This window comes from Paroedura picta, chromosome 6 (assembly GCF_049243985.1).
Source record: "Paroedura picta isolate Pp20150507F chromosome 6, Ppicta_v3.0, whole genome shotgun sequence".
Lineage (NCBI taxonomy): Eukaryota > Metazoa > Chordata > Lepidosauria > Squamata > Gekkonidae > Paroedura > Paroedura picta.
In genome coordinates, this window is record NC_135374.1 from 123,898,417 (window position 1) to 123,919,526 (window position 21,110).

General features: G+C 48.4%; 1 protein-coding gene across 8 annotated transcripts in view; it reads left to right on the forward strand.

The window, feature by feature from the left end:
• ELF1 (E74 like ETS transcription factor 1) overlaps positions 1–18,888 on the forward strand; it is a 97,931-nt gene extending 79,043 nt beyond the window's left edge. For all 8 annotated transcript variants that reach the window (XM_077344091.1, XM_077344095.1, XM_077344096.1 and 5 more), the window contains 2 exons: positions 4,126–4,584; positions 17,231–18,888. In XM_077344091.1, coding sequence (XP_077200206.1) covers positions 4,126–4,584; positions 17,231–17,861 — 1,090 coding nt within the window. In that variant the 3' untranslated portion in view covers positions 17,862–18,888. The remainder of the gene's footprint in view (positions 1–4,125; positions 4,585–17,230) is intronic.
• Positions 18,889–21,110: the final 2,222 nt, after the last annotated feature.

A 21,110-nucleotide genomic window follows, 5' to 3' on the forward strand; every position in this document is an offset into this window, starting at 1 on the left:
CATAGGGAGTAAGATGGTGCCTCAGATACTCTGGGCCCAGACCAGGGATGGCTTTAAAGGTCAAAACTAGAACCTTGAACTTGATTCAACTGGCAATCAATGCAGCTGCCTCAGCGAAGGTTGAATATGGCTCTGTGTGGCGTTCTGGTGAGAACCCTGGCAGCTGCATTCTGCACCAGCTGCAATTTCCAGGTCAAGGACAAAGGAAGACCTGCATAGAGTGAATTTGCAGAAGTCTAACTGAGATGACCACTACATGGATCACTGTGGCTAGGTGTCCCTAGTAATATCACTCTGGGCCACATGCGGTAGACCTCATTTGGGGCATTGCATCCCATTCTGGGTGCCACAGTTCAAGAAGGATATTTACAAGTTTAAACGTGTTCAGAGACGGGTGACTCGGATGGTTGAGGAGGTGGAATCCATGCCATGAAACAGCTGGGTATGTGTAGCTTGACGAAGAGGAGGACAAGGGCAGATATGGGAGTTGTGCTTAACTGTCAAAGAGGGGGCCAGTTCTTCTGAAGCTTTGGAGACAAGGACTAAGAGCTGTGGGCTCAAGTTGCAAGAAAGGACATTGCACTTCAATATTGGAAGGCATTTTCTGGGGGTGAGGGCTGTAGATGGAATAAGCTGTCTCGGAGGGTGGTAAGGTCATCTTTGTTAGAAGTGTTTAGGAGGAGATTGCATGAGCACCTGTGAGGAGTGGGTGAGTTTTAAGTCCCCAAGAATATGTGGGGCTGAACTGGATGACCCTCTGGTCTCTTCCAACTCTGTGTGATTCTGACTGTAGCCAAGACACCCTGTGCAGACGGAAATTGACTCCCAGATATACAACTTAGTGGCTCATTCTCAAAGTGGAAGATACTTCCCAGGAAACATGCATGAGCACACCTCATATCAGAGACAACATATTGCCCTGATCATTGAAGAATCTGTCTTGTATTGAATTAGAGCCATGGTCCATTAAACTACTCCATCTGGCAGCAGCTCTCCAGGGCCTTGGCTGAGATCTTTCAGATCACCTATTTATTACCTGGTCCTTTTTAACTGGAGACACTGCCAGGGATTGAACCTGAGACCTTCTGTATTAAAAGGTTAGACTCTTCCACTCTACCAGGTGGACCCCAAAAGTGGATTTTGCTCTGTATTCATATACCCAAGTTTCCTCCTGATATTTCCTTGAGAGCCTGAGATGTCTACTCAGATCAACATCAGCTTCTTCAGTGCCATGGCTGAGATATTCATCCTTGGCATTATTACCATTTCTGCTCCCATCAATGGTGGGAGGAAGGTGTACCTCACAATTGGGTTTGGAGCCATTGTGCTGTCATCCACCTTGGAATTTAATTCATGTTTCTCATTCCGTGTTGCACCACAAGGTGTAAAAGAGTCACTCACTCATACTGCCGGCACTTATTAGCCGCTGCACACACTGGATCTGACACGTGCTCCCTGTCAGAATTGCCAGCTACCAACTGCAGGCTTCTCTCACTGGCACAGTCACAGTGACCAACCCCGCCATGGTGTCATCACAGATCCTCAGACAGAATCGCTTCATGCTCTTCATCCTCGCCCAAAGAGAAAGATGACTCTTCATTTGAGTCAGAAGGCTCTGATAAGGTTCAGGGACTCTTCCTTCCTGAAGCCCATTGTTGGAAGGCCCAAAGCTCTTATGGCAAATCATAGGGTTGCTTAGTCTGAAATGCCTTTTTAGCTCATCTTCCCACCGTGTTTGAAATTCATATCCGGGGTGATGGATGTTCTGCCAGCAATTCTTTCTGTTGGCACTGAACAGCTGTGGGCGATTTTTGCTGCAAAAGTATATCCCCAGAGCTCGGGGAACAAAACCAGCACTCTGGCTTGCTTAATAAAGAGGGCAAGAAGCTCGGTGGCTTGGGATACAAATTTTCCCCTGTGCTTTTCAGTCAGAATTGCCAGTTATTTGGCCTGAACGTCTCTTTATCCGTGCTTCTTCTGCTACTTCCATGCTCCAGGGTCTTCTTTCAGATAGAGAATATCTTGTTTTGGTCTTCTGAACAAAGCTGTAGACCTGAAGAATGTAGCTGATTGCAGGGCAAGCTCTGTTTCCCTTAAAGAGACATTTCCAGCTGAACTGTCTCCCTAACAGGAGAGTCACAAGGCAATATAGAAGGTTTACTTTTTGATGGAAGGGACTTGTTTGGCATAAAAGCCAGTGATATCCTAGAATGTGTCCAGAAACTAAGTTCTGTGTGTGTGTGTGTGTGTGTGTGTGTGTGTGTGTGTTTGTTTGTTTGTTTGTTTGTTTATACCGCCCTTCCCTACGGCTCTGGGCAGTTTACATAAAACATTTTGAAACATTTACATAGAACATGTGGCATTTTCAGACTAGAGAAACAGCAACAGAGTTGCAGACGCACACGGCACAATGGCCCCTTCGCCCCCTCAAGTAGGAAGGGAGATCCCCCAGCCCTTCTGTGCCAGTCAGAAGGTAGAACACGGGTCACCAGGAAATAAGAATGCAGAAGTACAATGCAGGGAGAAAAGTCCAGAAGCAGATCACTCAGATTAGCCAGATAAGAATCCTATGTCCCTATTCAATCCTGGATATTGGAGGGGGGTGGGGGGGGCATTGTTCTGAATTTGTGAATGAACCCATTCTGCAATCTCATGTTGTAATCGCATCATAGAGTGGTTGTTAGTGAGGATAAAATGGATGGAGGGAGAATGACGTTCCTGTTCCAGAGACAAAGCAGTACTCTAAATAAAGGTTAATGTGGGATTCAAAGACACCCAAATACTGTTGTCTTGTTGAGACTGGAATAGTTTACATAGTCTCAGATAGGGAGCTGAATCCACTCTAGAACATTAGCTGTACTAACCAGTACTCCCTCTGGATTCAGTTTCACCTTATTCTCAGCCACTGGGCTCCTCTTCACTGCATCTAGAGGCTGCTCAGGGCCACTCCCCATCAGCTTCACAGTGTTGCCCAGCTGAGTGCCCTCTGACTGTCCTTCAGTCCCATACTGAAGAGCCAGATTCAAGTTCCATAGCACCTTGAAGACCAATAAGACTTGAAGGGGAGAGTAATAAGTTTTGATTCTCCTCCCCTTAAAATTTTTTTGGTGCTGCTGGGCTAGAATTTAGCTCCTCTACTGCTGACTGACAGAGCCTCTTGTGGCGCAGAGTGGTAAGGCAGCTGTCTGACAGCTTTGCCCATGAGGCTGGGAGTTCAATCCCAGCAGCCGGCTCAAGGTTGACTCAGCCTTCCATCCTTCCGAGGTCGGTAAAATGAGTACCCAGCTTGCTGGGGGGTAAACGGTAATGACTGGGGAAGGCACTGGCAAACCACCCCGTATTGAGTCTGCCAAGAAAACGCTAGAGGGCGTCACCCCAAGGGTCAGACATGACTCGGTGCTTGCACAGGGGATACCTTTACCTTTACCTTTACTGCTGACTGACACAGCTGCCTGCTGAAACAGACCCAAGCTGGACAAGGGCTGCTTCCTGTGATTCGAACCCCAAACCACCATTGTGCTGTTAGCTGCAGGGACACCTTTCATAACATGCAGAATGATGCTCAGCTATTCATAGCCTTTGCACTATTGCAGACGTAGTCTGCTCTTTATTGGAAATAACGATGTGGGTGTCATTTCTTATTGAAGTTAAGCTAGCCATTTAAATCTCTGGCCTGCATGGTCCAAGCTAGCCTAAACTTGTCCAGTCTCAGAAGCTAAACCGGGTCAGTATTTGGATGGGAGACCAACAAAGAAGTTACGGGTCATTGTGCAGAAGCAGGAAACACAATCCACCACTGAAGGGCTCTTGCCCTGAAAGACCCAAGTGGGGTCACCATCAGTTGATGGTACTTGTTGGCCACTTCCATCACTACTAGTCATTTTACATCTTCGCATAGAGCTTTCTCCCCCCCCCCCTTGAAATCTGTAGACCAGGGGTAGTCAAACTGCGGCCCTCCAGATGTTCATGGACTACAATTCCCATGAGCCCCTGCCAGCGAACGCTGGCAGGGGCTCATAGGAATTGTAGTCCATGCACATCTGGAGGGCCGCAGTTTGACTACCCCTGCTGTAGACGTATGCCTTCCTCGGTGTAACTGTTTCTGTGTCTGCTTACTTGAAACAGATATTATTACCAAAGAGGCATTTTGGCAAAAGTAGAAGGGCAGCGTTTGGTGTACCAATTCAAGGATATGCCGAAAGATCTTATCTACATCGATGATGAAGAATCAAGTTCGAGCTTGGACTCTCCCGAGACTACTTTGCTCTCAGTACCGGCGGCCAATAGAAACCAAGCAGGCCGATCCAAAGTGCCTTCAAGCATGGAACCCCGGGGAGGATCGGCTGCTCTTCTGAAGATGCCAGGAAGCGCCAAGTCTACAAAACCGAAGCAGCAGGTGGAAACGGCTCAGCACCCACTGCCCGCCGTGGCCCCTGAAGTTCTGAGGACGATGCAGTCTGCTCAGGCAGTCCATCCAACGCAGCTTTATCGGACAGTTCATTTAATGCAGTCCATTCCAGAAGGACACACAGCCATGACCAATAATATGCAGGAGGAGACAGTGAATCCTGCTCAGAACATAAGGTAAGAGGTCAAGGTGTTTTGTTACCCTGGTTTTCCCCATGTCTACCCCTGCCCAGGGAACAGAGCCGCTTGTCCAGTCGGACTTGCCTCCACACTCCCTCAGGTCTCCTTAAACCTGTGCAGCAAGCCCTGTAGGTTGCAAGAGTCCATCCTCTCTTGAGTTGGGACATCATTTGGCGGAGTCTTGCAACCTGCAGATGAAATCTGGATGCTCCGCCTTTACCTTCCTCCAATAGTTAATACAGAAAGGGAACTGGAGGCCCCTTGGCTACTTTCGGAGGAGGGCTTCAACAGCTTCAGGTGGCTTACTCAAACCGAAACGGATAGGTTGCTGGCAACAGGGAGGCCAACAACTTGTCCTCTCATGGCTTGTACAAGTCTGCAGCAAGAGGGTTGGGGGACTCCTCTGAGAGATAATAAATCTGTTCCTTATGGCAGGGACCTTTCCGTGGTGGCTAAAGGTAGCAGTGGTTAGGCCTCTGCTGAAGAAGCCGTCTTTGGATCTGCAGAATCCTGCCACCTACTGTTCTGTTTCACATCTTGTGTTTTTGGGTCAGATGCAGGCCTATTGCGATCATATCTAGAGGAAACTTCAGCCCTGCATCCATTCCAGCCTTTCAGCCTGATCATCATGAGTTTCTGGCTCACCATGTCATCAATATGGGGATATGGAGGACTGCCTTGAAGTGGCTGAGGTCCTTTCTCCATGGTCGAGGACAGAGGGCAGGCCTTGGGGAGGAACGGTCTCATCTCTGCCACCTCCAATGTGGCGTCCCACAGGGGAAAATCCCCCCTCCCCCCGACACTATTTAACATCTAGCGCAGCTGGTCTGAGAAGATGGGCTTGGGTGTCATCAATGTGCAGATGAGACCTGCTTTGTGTTAAGCAGCTGGCCGAGTACACTGCCTGAGTTTTCAGCCAGCTGACAGAATGGTTCAGGAAAAGGTGCCTGATGTTGAACCCTTTGAAGACGAAAGTCCTGTGGCGAAGAAGGAAAGGGCCTGACAAGGAAGCCCACCTTCCCAATGTACAGTCTGCTAGGAACTTGGGAGAGACTCTGAACTTCTCCTTAACTATGGCAGCCCAGGTCACATAGGTCGTGCAGCTGGCTTCCTTCCAAATCTGCTAAGCCAAACTACTAGCATCCTATCTGGCCCCGGAACAACTAGCCACAGTGATCCATGTGATGGTCACCTCCAGACTGGACTTCTGTAACTCATTCTTCTCTTATCCCTGATCCAGTAATTGCAATTGGTACAATAGCAACGGCCCAGGTCCTGAGCAGTCTCCCTAGAGAGCTCACAGCCAGCCTCTTCTCTGGCCACTGCACTGGTCACGATTGTGTTCTAGACAAGTTTAAGGTGCAAGGAATTATTAACTTTCTGTACTGCCCTCCTGGAATCAGCTCAGAGCAGTATACATAATACAATGGATGATTTACAATAGATTAAAAGCAACATAATTACATAAACATTATAGTTGAGGAGAATGGAAGGGGCTAGCTGTTCCTTCCACTAGGTGGGAGTGGGAGTGAAGCAGAGGAAGCCAAAAGTGTGTATGTGGGGGGGGGGGGCCCTGGCTAGCAAGAGGTGGGCAGGCTGGGAGATTCCCTGAAGAATTGCCTCAGTTCCCATTCTGGAGCTGGCTGTGGCTCAGGAGAGGCAAAACAAGAAGAAATTGTGAACGGAGGAGCAAACACATGAGGCTCTGCTTGCTGCTGGCACCTTTAAGATGACTAGGAAATATTCTGAAGGATCTGACTGACTACCATGGGGAGACCAAAGACATCAAGCAGCAGAGTGCAGCACGAGGGGAGATACTGTGACTCAGTGATAAGAGCATCTGCTTGGCTTGCAAGAGTTCCAGTTCCCCCCGAGCATCTCATTAAATAATCCAGTAGTAGGTGATGGGAAAGCCTTCTATTTGAGATTCTGCAAGCCTGAGTAGACCATTCTTGAAGGACCATTCAGTCTAAGGCAGATTCACGTGCCGTTATAAATTGAAGGTTCATCAGTGGAATAGGCTGCCTAAGGAGGTGGTGAGCTTCCCCTCACTGGCAGTCTTCAAGCAAAGGTTGGATACACACTTCTCTTGGATGCTTTAGGACAGTGGTCCCCAACCCTTTTTATCACTGGGGACCACTCAACGCTTGACAATTTTACTGAGGCCCAGTGGGGGGGGGGGTAGATTACTCCTCTACTCTCAACCACTGCCCTAACGCTCTCTGATCGCTATGGTAATGTTTAAACATCCCTTCAAACAGCCACAACAATTAACATAAGGAACATTTTATTTTCATGGAAATTTTAACTCATGACAATGACAAATCAATGGGAACCCTGAGCTTGTTTCTCTGCAACGAGATAGTCCCATCTGGGAGTGATGGGAGACAATGACACCCGAAGTGTGTTGTAAAGGGCCGGGGGGGGGGAATGCGTCCTTCGGGGCCCACCTCCAATTAGTCGAAGGACCACATGTGTTCCCACAGGTTGGGGATCGCTACTTTAGGATGCTCTGGGCTGATCCTGCGTTGAGCAGGGGATTGGACTAGATGGCCTGTATGGCCCCTTCCAACTTTATGATTCTATGACAGATCCTTCTCCTGGATGCTTGAGGCTGATCCTGCGTTGAACAGGGGGTTGGACTAGATGGCCTATATGGCCCCTTCCAACTCTATCATTCTATGATTCTGTCAAGGAGCGACGGGTCCTACCTCCTCTCGTCTCATGCTCCATTTTTGTAAAATAAAATCCACTCACTTTGACCCCCATTTTATACATGAAGAGATTAATCAGTCCATGTAAGGCTGTGTGTAGACAAGGAGAGATCAGATCTGATCGGAGATCTATTACCAAGTCTTGTGTGCCTGTGGTTTGGTTTATCATTGTCTTATTTACCTGTGGTGTTCCTGGTGGAATAAGAATCCGTAGCAACTGGGTCACAACTAGAAGTTTGATTTTGCACACCTCTGGTGCTATTATTTTATATACCAGACACCGAGGCTGAATAATATTGTTTTAAGGCCACTAAGAAATTGATGGTTGTAACAATGTCTGCATCCAATATCCAACCCTGGTGGGGATGAAATGGAGCTCATGTTTTGCATGCAAAAGATTTCAAGTTCATCTCCCACCATTTCCAGTTATAGTGATCTCAGGTACCAGGAGTGGAACAGACCTCCTCCTGACTCTGGAGAAGATGGCTGCTAGTGATAGTGAACAGTAGTAGGTTGGGTGGCCAGTGGCATGCACGTTATCTACAGGCTTGTAGAAGCTGGGGACTGATGGCACCAGCATCATCTCTTGTTTTAATTTGTCTCCAGCCTACAAAGCTGGTTTGGGTTTGTATCACTTCAGAGCCTATGTGAAGGAGTCTTGTGCCAGCCCCATCTCTGGGCTGCCTGCTGCCTCCCAGCCTCTGAGTCTGCAGAAGCCTTTTCTTTTGGGGAATTCAAATGCTGTGTTGGGGGGGAGGGTACTTGATTTTAGTTTATTGGTTCTGGTGAGTTGTAATGCCGTATTTGTTTAAGGCTTTCCCAGGGACAGCAGGCTGCAGCCTGGCCTCCTCGGGAATCTTAGGGACGTGTGAGGATTGCTCCCCGTAGACACCAACAAGACTCATGGTTGTGAAATCAGGCTTCTGTATCGGGTAGCACTGGAACAGCAACGGACACACTCCTTGCTCAAACTGAGGAAGGGCCTTCAGTTCAGGCTCTGTATTACCTTTGGAGTCCCAACCCCCATTTCCCACAAGGCATAGATTTGCCCTGAGCTGCAGATGGTTAGCAGGGTGGCACCCTCTCAGGCCGTGGGTGGGGGCTGGTCATTCACATACCAAGAAATCTTGTTGGTCTCCAGTGAAACAGACAGAAAGACAAAGAGACAGAAAAAAGGAAGGAAGGAGTTCTGCCTGTGGAGTACCATTCCTTCCCTCTCTCCCTCTGGCTGCAATTCCAATTCTAGGGTCAGTTTATGCTGCTGCAGGAGACTGAGGGGAAGACACAATGAACCACAAGCAGAAGCCTTAATGTCTGAGGAAACATTAACCTGAATGCCAGCCAACAAATTTAATCTTAATGTTTAATTTCTTTAAAAGAGCTCAAGACTTTCCGGAACCTTCTCATCCCCATCTGTAAACCGCTCCTGCGGAGTGGTATTAAATAAAAGGCAAAGAGCTAAGTGGGAGGAGAGTGGGCGGGCGCTGTCCAGGATAAAAACTCGGAGAGAATGATAGAACTTGCAGTGCCATAAGATTAGTTCCAGGAAATCCATGTGATATTTGCAGAAGACACATAGGTTTACTCATGAGAAGCTAAAAAGGAGCAAGTAGCACAGGCAAGAGAACAAAAGCGGTACCATCGTTGGAATACCTGACTTAGGAGTTACAGGTTGGAATCTCAACTCTACTGTGGAAGCTTGCCGGATGGCTGTAGGCTGTAGGTCAGTTGCACATTCTCACTCTTGCCTACCTTGCAGGATGGTTGTTGTGAAGATAAAATAGAGGAAAACAGAATGATGAAAGCTGTTCTGAGTCCTCTTTGGGGGGAAAGGTGGGGTATGACATTTGTTATGAATCTGATTTTTGCCTACAGTTTGCCTAAAATTTATGAGCACTCTTTTTGCTTCTTCCAGCATTGGTGCAGCTTTTTGCAGGAGTCAGAACCACTAATTGAGAAGGGTGTGCTTCCCCACACTAAGGAAGCTAGCCAGAGGGAGACACAACATTGCCCACAGAGGAGGATCTCCTCCACATTATTTATTTGTTTGTTTGATTTCTATACCGTCCTTCCATATGGCTCAGGGTGGTTTACATACATGGAATGAGTCAACATACAACATAGTCAATATACAACAATAACAACCCAACAGAGGTTCTAAACAACACAACTTCAGTGATCCCGATAATAACAACGTAACAAGAACAGAAACTTAGCTAAACCCCCTAGAGAGGTTAGACTGCTTCAGGCCATGGGGGGGATGTCTGAGGGGGGACCTGTGCTCGGGCTCAGGCAAATGCCTGGTGGAGGAGCTCCCTTTTGCAGGCCCTAAGGAACTGTGGCAGTTTGGGCAGGGCCCTGATCTCTTCAGGGAGCTCATCCCACCAGGTGGGGGCCAGGACGGAAAGATCTCTGGCGCTCGTTGAGGACGATATGCTTGTTTGGGGCGAGGGATCACCAGCCAGTTGGCAGTGGTAGAGCGTAATGCTCTTTTGGGGTATAGGCGGAGAGATGGTCTCTCAGGTACACTGGGCCCAGACCGCGTATAGCCTTGAAGGTAAGAACCAAAACCTTAAGCCTGATCCAGAATTCAATTGGGAGCCAGTTGAGTTGTTGAAGTATAGGCCGGATATGAGATCTCCACGGTGTGTTGGTGAGATTCCTGGGTGCTGGGTTCTGCACCAGTTGCAGTCTCCGGGTCAAGGATAAGGGTAGGCCTGCATAGAGCGAGTTGCAGAAGTCCAGTCTAGAGGTGACAAGTAGGGCGCTAGTAGTTTGGCTTGGCGTAGGTGGTAGAAGGCCAGCTGCGCTACTCTTGTGACCTGCGCCTCCATGGAGAGGGAGGCGTCGAGGATCACCCCCAGGTTTCTGGCAGAGTGGGCTACTGTTAGACGCACTCCGTCCAGGTTGGGTAGGCACATTTCCTCGCTTGGTCCCTTCTTACCCAGCCTGTTGGCAAACATAGGCCTGCTTGCAATCCTTGCACCTGACCACATAGCTAAACCTATAGAAAGCAGGCCAGACACAGAGAGGAGCTAGTGAGCTTCCAACATTCCAACTCCCAAGAGTGCTCACCCCCCCCTCCCTTACCTGAAGAGGGTGAAATCACGTGATGAGGGAGGGGTGAGCACTCTTCCCTCAGTTCTCTTTTTGCTGCCACTTAAAGAAGACGCTAACAGGGAGTTTTCCATTTTTACCTCAGAAGTTGCCTGAACAATTTTAAAAAACAAGACATAAAGGAAAATATTTTTATTAGAAGAGTCAAAATCATCTGACATGATAGCCACAGTTCTTCACAATTGGTCTTATTTAAGAAGTGCCATGAGTGCGGGGCCAAAGTGGTGCAGAACATTGAGCTTTCTTCCTGCTTATTATGTCTGGGATAGGGCCACATTACTGGCTCCTGCCCCATTTGCTGTCGTATGACGCCCAAGATGAGGTACAATAGAGCGGGTAGACTGAAGGCAGCATTATGGGGAAAGGCCATGGTGGCCTCAAAGACTTGGAATCCATCCATCCCTCCCTCCCTCCATCCATGGTTCCTCTATATATTTGTGAAACAGCCTGGGGGGGGGGGGTGATGTCCAGCTGTCCAAGTTGGAATAGTGCCAATCAGGGTGCAGCCAGCTTTTGGTCCTGCCCCTGCAGCTCCTGCCCTCCATCCCTTGACTCTAGCCTCTTTGCTGTCAGACGCGCCTCAGTGCCTGGAGCCAGCATCAGATACGGGAAGAGGGCCCTGGGCAAAGGGTCATGGTGGAGGGCCTGCTAACAAGGGCCTCTTGGCCTGCTAGGCTGGGACTGCTAATGAGGGCCTCCCAGCCTGCTAAGCAGAGCCTGCTAACTGCATGCTAAGGAGCTGTGTCCCAGGCCTGCTAACTAGCTGGCCAGCCCCCACCCTGTTTGATCTGGCTATGAGCAGCAGCCGAAAGCCACCTTAAGCTGCCTGGCTGGGGGCAGGGGAGGGGGCCCTTTCAAGGCCCGTTCTTAGGAATGGGCTTTGCAGCTAGTTTATTATATTTATATACCGCCCTTTCTGGAGGCTCAGGGTGGTTTACATGGAACATATGAACAATACATTAAACAATCTATAACATATGAAAGGGAGGGGAGGAGGGGCCCTTCAGTTGCTGTTGGTTGTGCCTGGTCTCCACCAATGCCTGGCGGAAGAGCTGCTTTTTGCAGGCCCTGCGGAACTGTTTAAGCTCCGTCAGGGCCCTGAACCCGGGACCTCATTCCACTAGGTGTGGCCCAGAACAGAGAATGCTCTGGCCCTGGTCGAGGCCAGGTGGACTTTTGTAGGGCCAGGGACCATTAGCCTGTTGGTGGTGGTGGAACGTAGAGCTCTTTTGGTAGCATAGGCAGGGGGGCGGTCCCTCAGGTACACTGGACCCTGACCGTGTATGGCCTTGAAGGTAATTACCAGAACCTTTAGTCTGATCCGGAATTCAACTGGCAACCACTGCAGTTGGTGGAGAATGGGCTGGATGTGAGACCTCCACGGTGTTGTTGTGAGGATCCTGGCTGCCGCATTTTGGACTAGCTGTAGTTTCTGGGTCAAAGCTAAGGCTGTGAGAGATGACAGCCTTGTACCCCCTTGTAAGCTTTCAACATCATCTGCACCCCCTTGTGTTTGGCCTGAGGGAGTGGTGTCCTGGGCGGTGTCTGAACCCCTGCCCCGCCCCGAAAAAGCTGAAGGAAAAGGCAAAGGTTTGGGGAGTCTCCATGTCGCCAATGCCCACATCTGAGGATAACAGCATCATTGGGCCCTTACAGCCACGTTCCAAGCACTGGCACCATGACACAGCCGACCGTCACTTCGAGTGTCGACTATTACTTAGGATGCTACCTCCTAATTGGAAGCTTTGAGTCTCCAAGAACATGTCTGTTTGGTCTTACCCTCCTTCTTCCCTACCTTCAATGTCTGGACAGGAACATCGATACCAGCTTGACATTGAGTCGGTATTGAAAGCTTTGGAGTTAGATAACTCTGGAGAGAAGGACTCATACTCACACTCTGCACCATCCCCAAATGACGCAATTGGAGAAGAAGGTGCTCCATAACCAATCGATGATTTATGCCTCTACTAGGGACCAAGCCCATTGTATTTGTAAATACAACAGGTGCTAGGTGTGCTTTTGGGGCCGGGGGGGGAAGGCTTCCTCCCCCCACCCCCCGGCAACAGCGCAACCTTTCCCCCTGGCCCAGAAGCATACCCGCAGTCTCCTTGAAGGCTGGATTCTGAGGCATTGTACGGTTTCAAAGTCCCACCTCCAAAACTCCAGGAATATTTCCAACCCATGGGGTAGCCAACCTCCAGGTGGGGCCTGGAGAGCTCCTGGAATTACAGCTCATCTTCATAGTATAAAGATCACCCCCCCCCCTCAGGCAGAAAGGGCTACTTTGGACAGGGTTGTGGTAGAGAAGAGCCATTTAATGCCTCCCACACAGGTTGTTGTTGAATTGGAAGACTTGAGGCCTACTGCACAGGGTTGTTGTGCAGATGAAACAGGAGACAAAAGAATCTCCGCAACAGCATCCAGTTTTGTCTGCAGGCTAACGCTGTGTAGTGGCCTCAAATCTGCAGAGAGTTGCAAAGAAGAAATACACATAGCTTGGCTGTGTCTAACCCCGGCCAGAGCAGTATTTTAAGTGAGAAAGGGCTTTTCTGTGGCCTCTCTGTAAGCCAGCTGTTTGGCAGGAGGGGAAAACTCCCCCCCTCAAAAGGAATGCCAGACTCCCCTGCATTGCTCTCTGAAGGAAAATGCCTCCCTCCCCTCAGTCAGGGGCTATCAGAGGCTCCTTTGCAGCAGGCCTGAAGGGAGGGGGGGAGCACTCTGCAGCCTCCTGCCAGCTCTGTCAGGGTTCTGAGGCAATTTGCAGTTGGACTTGACAGTTAGGACAGCCTTGGGGCGAAAAGGGCTGGCGCAGCCTTTGTTCTCATCCCCCTTGGCAGCCCTACTGTGACCTCCTCTCCCTGTGGTGGTCAGGAGCAGACTGGCAGCGATGTCTCCAGATTGCCTGGGCTGGGTGGGCGGGTTGGGAGGCGCGAAGGAACTCTGGTCTGTCCTGGTGAGGGCCCAATCGGAAGGCGCCTCGTGCCTTCCGATTGGCCCCTCACTCGACTGGCTGGAATTCTTGTCAGTCCAGGTCAAAGGCCAATCAGCACCTTCTGCTATCCTGGACTGGCCCCACCCCTTTCTCCTCCCACTTAGGCCTCAACAAATTATTTATACCGCTTCCAGCAGTTTACAGATGTAGCACCGTTGATTCGCATGGCAAAGACTTTAAACTATTTTACTTCTGAACCGGTGAGTTGGGGGACATTGCTCTTCCCTTTATCAAGGGAATTAAAAGAATAGGCTTTGGTCATCTCCTGCCTCTGCATCACTGTCTGAACGAAGTTAGAAAACTTGTACAGAGTGAAAGATGTTGATTGTGAGTTTCTGTTTGAACATCCCAGAGCAAACTCCATCATATCCTGAAAGTGGGTAGTTATGTGGAGATAACAAATGAATCTCTGGGACAGAATGTCCGCACTTCTAGCTTCTCTCCTGGTAGACCTAAAAGGACATAATTGCAGATGGCCTCAGAGTTGGCAAGCAGCAATTTAATGCAGTGAGGCACAACACCAATTTTCTTAGCAGGGCAGCGGTTACAGGGATTGTTCTAAAATGGTTTTCTTGGCTCAGGGCCTCCACTCTTCCAAATGATACCAGAGTTCATCTAGAGTAGCGATCCCCAACCTGTGGGCCGCGGACCACATGTGGTCCTTCGACTAATTGGAGGTGGGCCCTGAAGGACGCCTTCTCCCCCCCCCCGGCCCTTTACTTCATCCCCCCCAGCCCTTTACAACACACTTCATTGTTGTGGCTTGTCTGTATCTTATTTTGAAGGGATGTTTAAACATTACCATAGCGATCAGAGAGTGCTAGGCCAGTGGTTGAGAGTAGAGGAGTAAACTACCCCCCCCCCCGGGCCCCAGTAAAAGGCGTTGAGTGGTCCCTGGCGAGTCGTCCCCGGCGTTGAGTGGTCCCCGGTGATAAAAAGGTTGGGGACCACTGATCTAGAGAACCTCCTCTTGATGGACACAGACAATCTCCTCAAATGTATTTGGAAGTTCAGACTCACAGCCAGACCCCTAAGTATTAGGGTAATATAAGGAATGAATGTATTATTGGTGGCGCATCATAACCACCAAAATTGACAGTTTCAAAGATTTTACTCTTCCAGGTCCTACAGGGCCAGTGACCAAAGAGGGAATGCCCCTTTTCAGCAAAGCGCCTCCCGACGCGTCAGGCCGCCGGCAAGGGAGCAACTGCGAGCTGTGCTCTGCGCAGCTCGCAGTTGCTCCCTTGTCGGCAGGGCGGGAATCGGCCGGGCCAATCGGCAGGCGCTTTGCACCTGCCGATTGGCCCGGCCGATGGTCTGTCCGGACCATCGGCCAGGCCAATCGGCACCCTTCCTCAACCCGGACAGAGCCCGCCCTAACTCCTCCCCCTAATCCCTTACGGCTTTATTTAGTCCGCGCCGCCCATGGCGCCGTGGGCTGTGTTAAGATTATTATTATTGTTGTTTGATTTATTGTTTATTGTTATTTGATTTATTTCCCGCCACTCCAAGGGTAGGCTCGTGGCGGGTAACAATTGTCTTAAAAATCCCAATTAAAACCCCATTAAAAGACATTAAAAATCATAACATGGCGGCAGCTAATCACAATCTACTCCCACCTGCCAAGGCGATAGAGAATGGGGGAAATGATGTATACTTCAGACCCCCCCCCTCGGGGGGGGGCAACGCTCTACCTCACAGACCTCAGCCTCTACCATAAACGTGGCGGAAGAGCTCCGTTTTACAGGCCCTGAAGAATGCTGACAAATCCCGCAGGGCCCGTTGCTCACCTGGGAGCTCATTCCACCAGGTGGGGGCCAGGACCGAAAAAGCCCTGGCCCTGATTGAGGCTAGGCGCGCTTCCCTGGGGCCGGGAACGACCAATAGATATTCCCCCGCAGAGCGTAACGCCCTGCGGGGGACATTTTGAGCAAGGGAGTGATTACTGGCTTGCGTATCTACCCTGAGACCAAAGGGTTCTGTTCCAAATACCTCACCATTGATAAGAAGGAGGGCAGAAGTGCCCAGTTTTTGACCTGTGGCAGCTGAATAAGTTTATCAAGGTGCTGAGGCTTCATATGTTATCGTTACATGATGTTATTTTCCTCATGGCACAAGGGGCATGGTTTGCGGTGTTGGATCTTAGAGAAGCATACCTTCATATATCAATGTATCCCAAGTATGGAAAATATCTAAGACTCAATATACCTTTATTGGCATAAAGGAAAATTTCTAAGGTTCACACTCAGTCTCCTTCACTACGAATACAATGCCCTCCCGTTTGGGCTGACCTCTACCCCATGCGTTTTCCCAAAATATGTTTCAGTAATAATTGTGGCGCACTTGGCACTTCAAGGTTTCACAATTTATCCCTCCCTAGATGATTGGCTGCTGATCATGCAATCTGACAAGACCCTTCAGAAACAGATCTCACTGACTATTAATACTCTGGAATCGATGACTAATTATGATAAATCAGTTCTCCTGTCGATGCAATCAGTACAATTTACTGGGGCATGTTTGGACTCTACAATAGCCACAGCAGATCTTCCTGAGGCGAGGGGTGGGGGTGGGGGGGGTAAGGTAAGATCTCTGGTCACAGATTAGAAACCAACGATTTCAATCAGTCAAAACCATTCAGGACAGCAGTTGTACCATGCACACATGCAGCCCTTACAAAATTGGTTTCTTCGTCATTTTCATGCCAAGAAACATGCCGCCTGGCATTGCACCTTAATGCCAAGATCCATAGTCAGAAGGTCACATTGGTGGACACTGGATCAAAACCTATTTCAAGGGGTACCCTTTGGAGTCATAGGGATCTTTACATGTGCATCCCCAGTAGGCTGGCCGCACCTTGTGGTGGCTGCATGGTGGGAGAACATTGCACATTAACTTGGTGGAGTTAAGAGCTGTTAAATATGTCCTTCCCCCCCCTCCCCAATGTTCTGTGTAAACTACCCTGAGCCACAAGGGAGGGCGGTACATAAATATAAGAAAATAAATAAAATTTATATTTATTATTTATATAGCACCTTTCTCTATAGTGGAGTCCAAAGCAGCTTACATGATTCTCTCCTCCTCCTCCTCCTCCTTGTACTTGTGTTTCTGGACTGGGCCTCTCAGATCCTACTCTTAGCTGCTGCACCATTCTGGCCTTCATACAGTTGAACAGCAGCCTGCGGCCAGGCCTGAGAGTGAGTAATCCAGATAAGGCAGTATCAAGTCACCCAGTGGTTGCTGCCAGACTGAGCCCCAATGAGTCCTCTCTCAAACTCCAGAGCTGTCCTGAGAAGGGCTCTGCCCCTCTCCCTGCCTTTTACTCCCAGAAATCAAGCTTAAGTTGCTGGGTTTGCCCAGGGTGAACAGGTGATCTTTTAGTCATTTTAAGCCCCCCCCCCCCAATGTATTTCTTTTTAAAATTTCAGATTTTGCAGGCTCTGTGGAACTGTGGTAGCTCCATCAGAGCCCCCATCTCTTCAGGGAGCTCATTCCACCAGGTGGGGGCCCGGACAGAGAAAACTGTGGCCTTAGTTGAGGTCAGGCGTGCTCCTCTGGGGCCAGGGATCAGCAGCCAGAAGGAAGTGGCAGAGCGTAGAGCTCTTTGGGGGCTATAGACAATGAGGCTCTGGGCCCAGACCGCATCTGGCTTCAAAGGTGATTACCAAGAGCTGATGGTACTTAGCACTGGCCTTCCACACTAAAAGTTGCTGTCCGTTGAACTTCAGTTGGATTGTTGAGACGACAGTAGTACTACATCATTCTCATGTACTTAAAAATGGATCAAGAAGCTTATCAGTCTCTTTATTGATTTCAACAGGACCATCCAAGCTCCAGGACAAGTCCCAGTCGTCGTTTCACCTGGGAACCAACAGCTGCACACTGTAACACTCCAGACAGTGCCTCTGACAACTGTAATAGCCAGTGCAGACCCAACATCTGCAACAACATCCCAGAAGTTTATCCTTCAAGCTATCCCGACTTCACAACCCATGGCGGTGCTTAAGGAGAATGTCATGCTGCACTCCTCCAGCCCAGTCTCGCCTCCTTCCTCGATCGTCCTGAGCCCTGCACAGGTCCACCAGGTGCTCAGCAGCAACATGCAGACACTTTGCAATGGAACAGTCAACATGGCCTCTTCTCCGTCCTTCGGCGCTGCTGCCCCTGTAGTAACTTTTACACCAAGTAGCTCGCAAATGATCACTCCACCATCCAGCACAGTGATTACATCCGTCATTAAGAGCCCCGAAAACAAACCAACGGTTATTCAAGAGGTGATAAAATCGGAGGCACATGATGGCACGGTGGACAAAGCCAAGCACTCGGAGCAGAATTTCCAGCAGCAGCAGCAGCCCTTTGTGGTGATGGTGTCCAGTAGTTCAAATGGATTCCCCTCCACGGTGCACATCAAGCAGGAAAGCGAACAGTTGCAGCCAAGTTCCTGTGAGTAGATCTGAAGTCAGTGGACTGTGTGGAAGGAGGATTCCTTAATGTGATGGGATTTCTTCAGCTGTGTTTTATCACTTGATTCAGAAGTAGGCATTACAAAGCTTTGTTAATTTCTGAAATTAATTTTAGAAAGTATGCAATAGAATTTATTTCAATTTTCTGTTTGCTAAATAATATATTTTTTTCTATAATGCCAGCATGAAGGAACATGCAGTTTCTTTTTTGATCACTGTCCAGAAATTCTAAATTTCTTGCACTTTATGCATTATTTGTCTGTCTTGCATAATAATGTAATTGTTATAATCAGAGCTTTCAAGCGACAGTTAATTTTCACAAAAAGCGTTTCTTTCATTCCACATATGTGATTCTTGTAGCAAATCCCAAAGATCTCTCTCAGGCCTTTCAGTTAAAAGATTTCCCTTTTACATGGTCAGCGAACAACATGGCAGTCAGTCATACCTGTTCCTATTGCATTTTGCACCAAAGATTACTTATAGTGAGAAAAAAGTCACCTTCTCTTATCAAGAAGATATTTGACATTTGTACCTGTTATCAACTGCGTCTTTATCTGTTTTTCTAACTTGGATCCATTAGATGTACCTAATAAACCAAATTAAAGTTATTAGTGCAAAAAAATTTCAAACCATTTTAACACTGAAGTTTAAAACTTTTTGCTTTTGTGTCCCATTATTTTGTAAGGGAGCGGGGAAAAGTATATGCAACTTGTGAGAGTATTTTGAGATTTAAATGTTTCTATGAGTACTTTTTCTATTGTAAATATGTAATTTAATTTCTCAAAGATGTTTTTCATAAAAAAAGTTTCCATAGAGCAATATTTTATAGATAGAATTAAGATCATTATGTTTAGAGTTCTAATGTTATATGTATTCATATATGATAGAGTGAATTTGTATTTAAAGACAAATTTTTAAATTGTGGAACTCTTCTGGACTTTGTCTTTTTGTATTTTAATTGGTTTATTATGAAAATAAATCAAATGCAACATCTTTGTACCTTTTTGTTTGTCAACTGGGAGTTGTGTGTTTTCTGTTGATCTCTCTAACTTTCTAATATAAAAGTGCATATTTAGTTCTGACCTGTAATAGAAGAGAGATCAGTGTAGTTAAATGAGATCTGAAATGCAGTAATAGTAGAACTTTTTATTTTTATTTAAATATTTAAAGGTATTTATTTGTATTAAAACATTTATACCCTGCTTTTCCTTGGAGTTACAGGCAGTTGACAATAATAATTAAAAACATTTACAGAAGACCAGAATACAAACCCCAAATCTCTCCCTTCCTTCCCCCCTTAAAAGATTCCTGCTGCTTCAAATCTCCTCAAAAGTCCTGGCAAACAGGCAAGCTTTGCAGTGCCAAATGAGGATCTTCAGAGGGGGGGGGGTGCCCATTCTATGATAGGGAAGGCCTAGGCTCTGCTAGGATAGCCAACTAATGTCTGCCCAAGCGAGGAATGCAGTTGGTTGCTTTAATTGCATGGCAAAATAAGGGCTGTTAAATATCCTACCAGCAACAATATTCAGCACAGAAGTTCCTTAAGATTCACATACCAAAAATAAGGGGTTGTTATGAGCGGAGGTATTTTTTTTAATATGCAGTGAAAGTTCATAAAGTCTTCTGGCTGGAATCAACCTCAAGAAATTCTTCTAAACCCTCTACCCAGCTCCCCAGGGCCTCATGGCAGTTCTGAGCCAGCCCTCCCCAGAGCACAGTCAAATGCAGACCATGGTTAGATCAGCTGAGTTGACAAGTGCCATATTATCACTGATTGGAAATTAGAAATTGTGTGTTTCGATATGGTGGAAAAAGGTGAGTTTGCATGACCCAGTCCCAAGGGATTTGCTTCTCCTCTTGGCTCTCCATGAATGGGTCTCGTCCTATGGTAGAAAACCTGTTTCCCGAAGTTGTATTGAAATAGTGGCCTAGCAGGTGTCCCAGAACCATCCAATCAGGTGGGACAGTAAAGCTGATAAGGGTGTGTTGACTTTTGGCTCCTATGTGTTGGGGGGGGAGTGAGTTTTATATTTGCATGTGTGAGTCTGAAGAAGAGGCCACCATCATTTTCACTTGACAGCACTGACATGTTCCCCAGGCAGGCTCATGCTCCTGCCGTGGCATGCTGCTTCCAATTCATGGAGTCAGGTAGGGTTGCATTTCCAGCCAGTTCATGCCACACCGTAGAAGGAGGCATTTCCCATGATTAAAATTGGACATGGCCAAGAGCAAGACAAAATTGCTTGGGAGCCAGCGCTGGCTGACGTCTTATTATCCCCTTACAACCGGATAGTGTGAGGAACATGACGGACCAGAACCCATGGGATGAAATAATTCAAAAGAAATCCCGTCTTAACTTCAGGAAGAAGTTCCTGACAATTAGAGCGGTTTCTCAGTGGAACAGGCTTCCTCGGGAGGTGGTGGGTTCCCCATCTTTGGGATGTGAGTGTCTTGCATAGTGCAGGGTGTTGGACTAGATGATGAAGAAGAGTTGGTTCTTAGATGCTGCTTTTCTCTACCCAAAGGAGTCTCAAGGTGGCTTCCAATTGCTTTCCCTTTCCTCTCCCCATAACAGACACCCTGAGAGGGAGGTGAGGCTGGGAGAGCCCTGAGATTACTGAAGAAGAAGAAGAGTTGGTTCTCAGATGCCACGTTTCTCTACCCGAAGGAGGCTCAAAGCGGCTTACAGTCACCTTCCCTTTCCTCTCCCCACAACAGGCACCCTGTGGGGTGGGTGAGGCTGAGAGAGCCCTGATACCACTGTTTGGTCAGAACAGTTTTATCAGTGCCATAGTGAGCCCAAGGTCACCCAGCTGGCTGCATGTGGAGGAGCGCAGAATCGAACCCGGCATGCCAGATTAGAAGTCCGCACTCCTAACCACGACACCGAGCTGGCTCCCATGATGACCCAGGAGGCCCTTCCAACTGTATGAGTCTTTTCCACCTGAATTTGTGCAAACATTTTTGTACTGACAAAATACCACCCAACCAATTCTGCTTCAGCTAACAGGTTGAAAGGAAACCAACCGAGGACTGACTTCGATGTATTTTCTACATGGCCATGAATGCAGGCAGCCTGTCAAATGCAGCCGGCCCTCAGCTGCCCCCCCCCCCGGTGCTTCTGGTTGTTTCGGGCGCTTCCCGTCAGGCTTGTAGGACCATTTCCCAACCCTGGAACGCCCCCGCCTGGAGACCCCGCCCCCGCCCCCGCCGGGAGGGTGGCAATCCTGCCCCGTG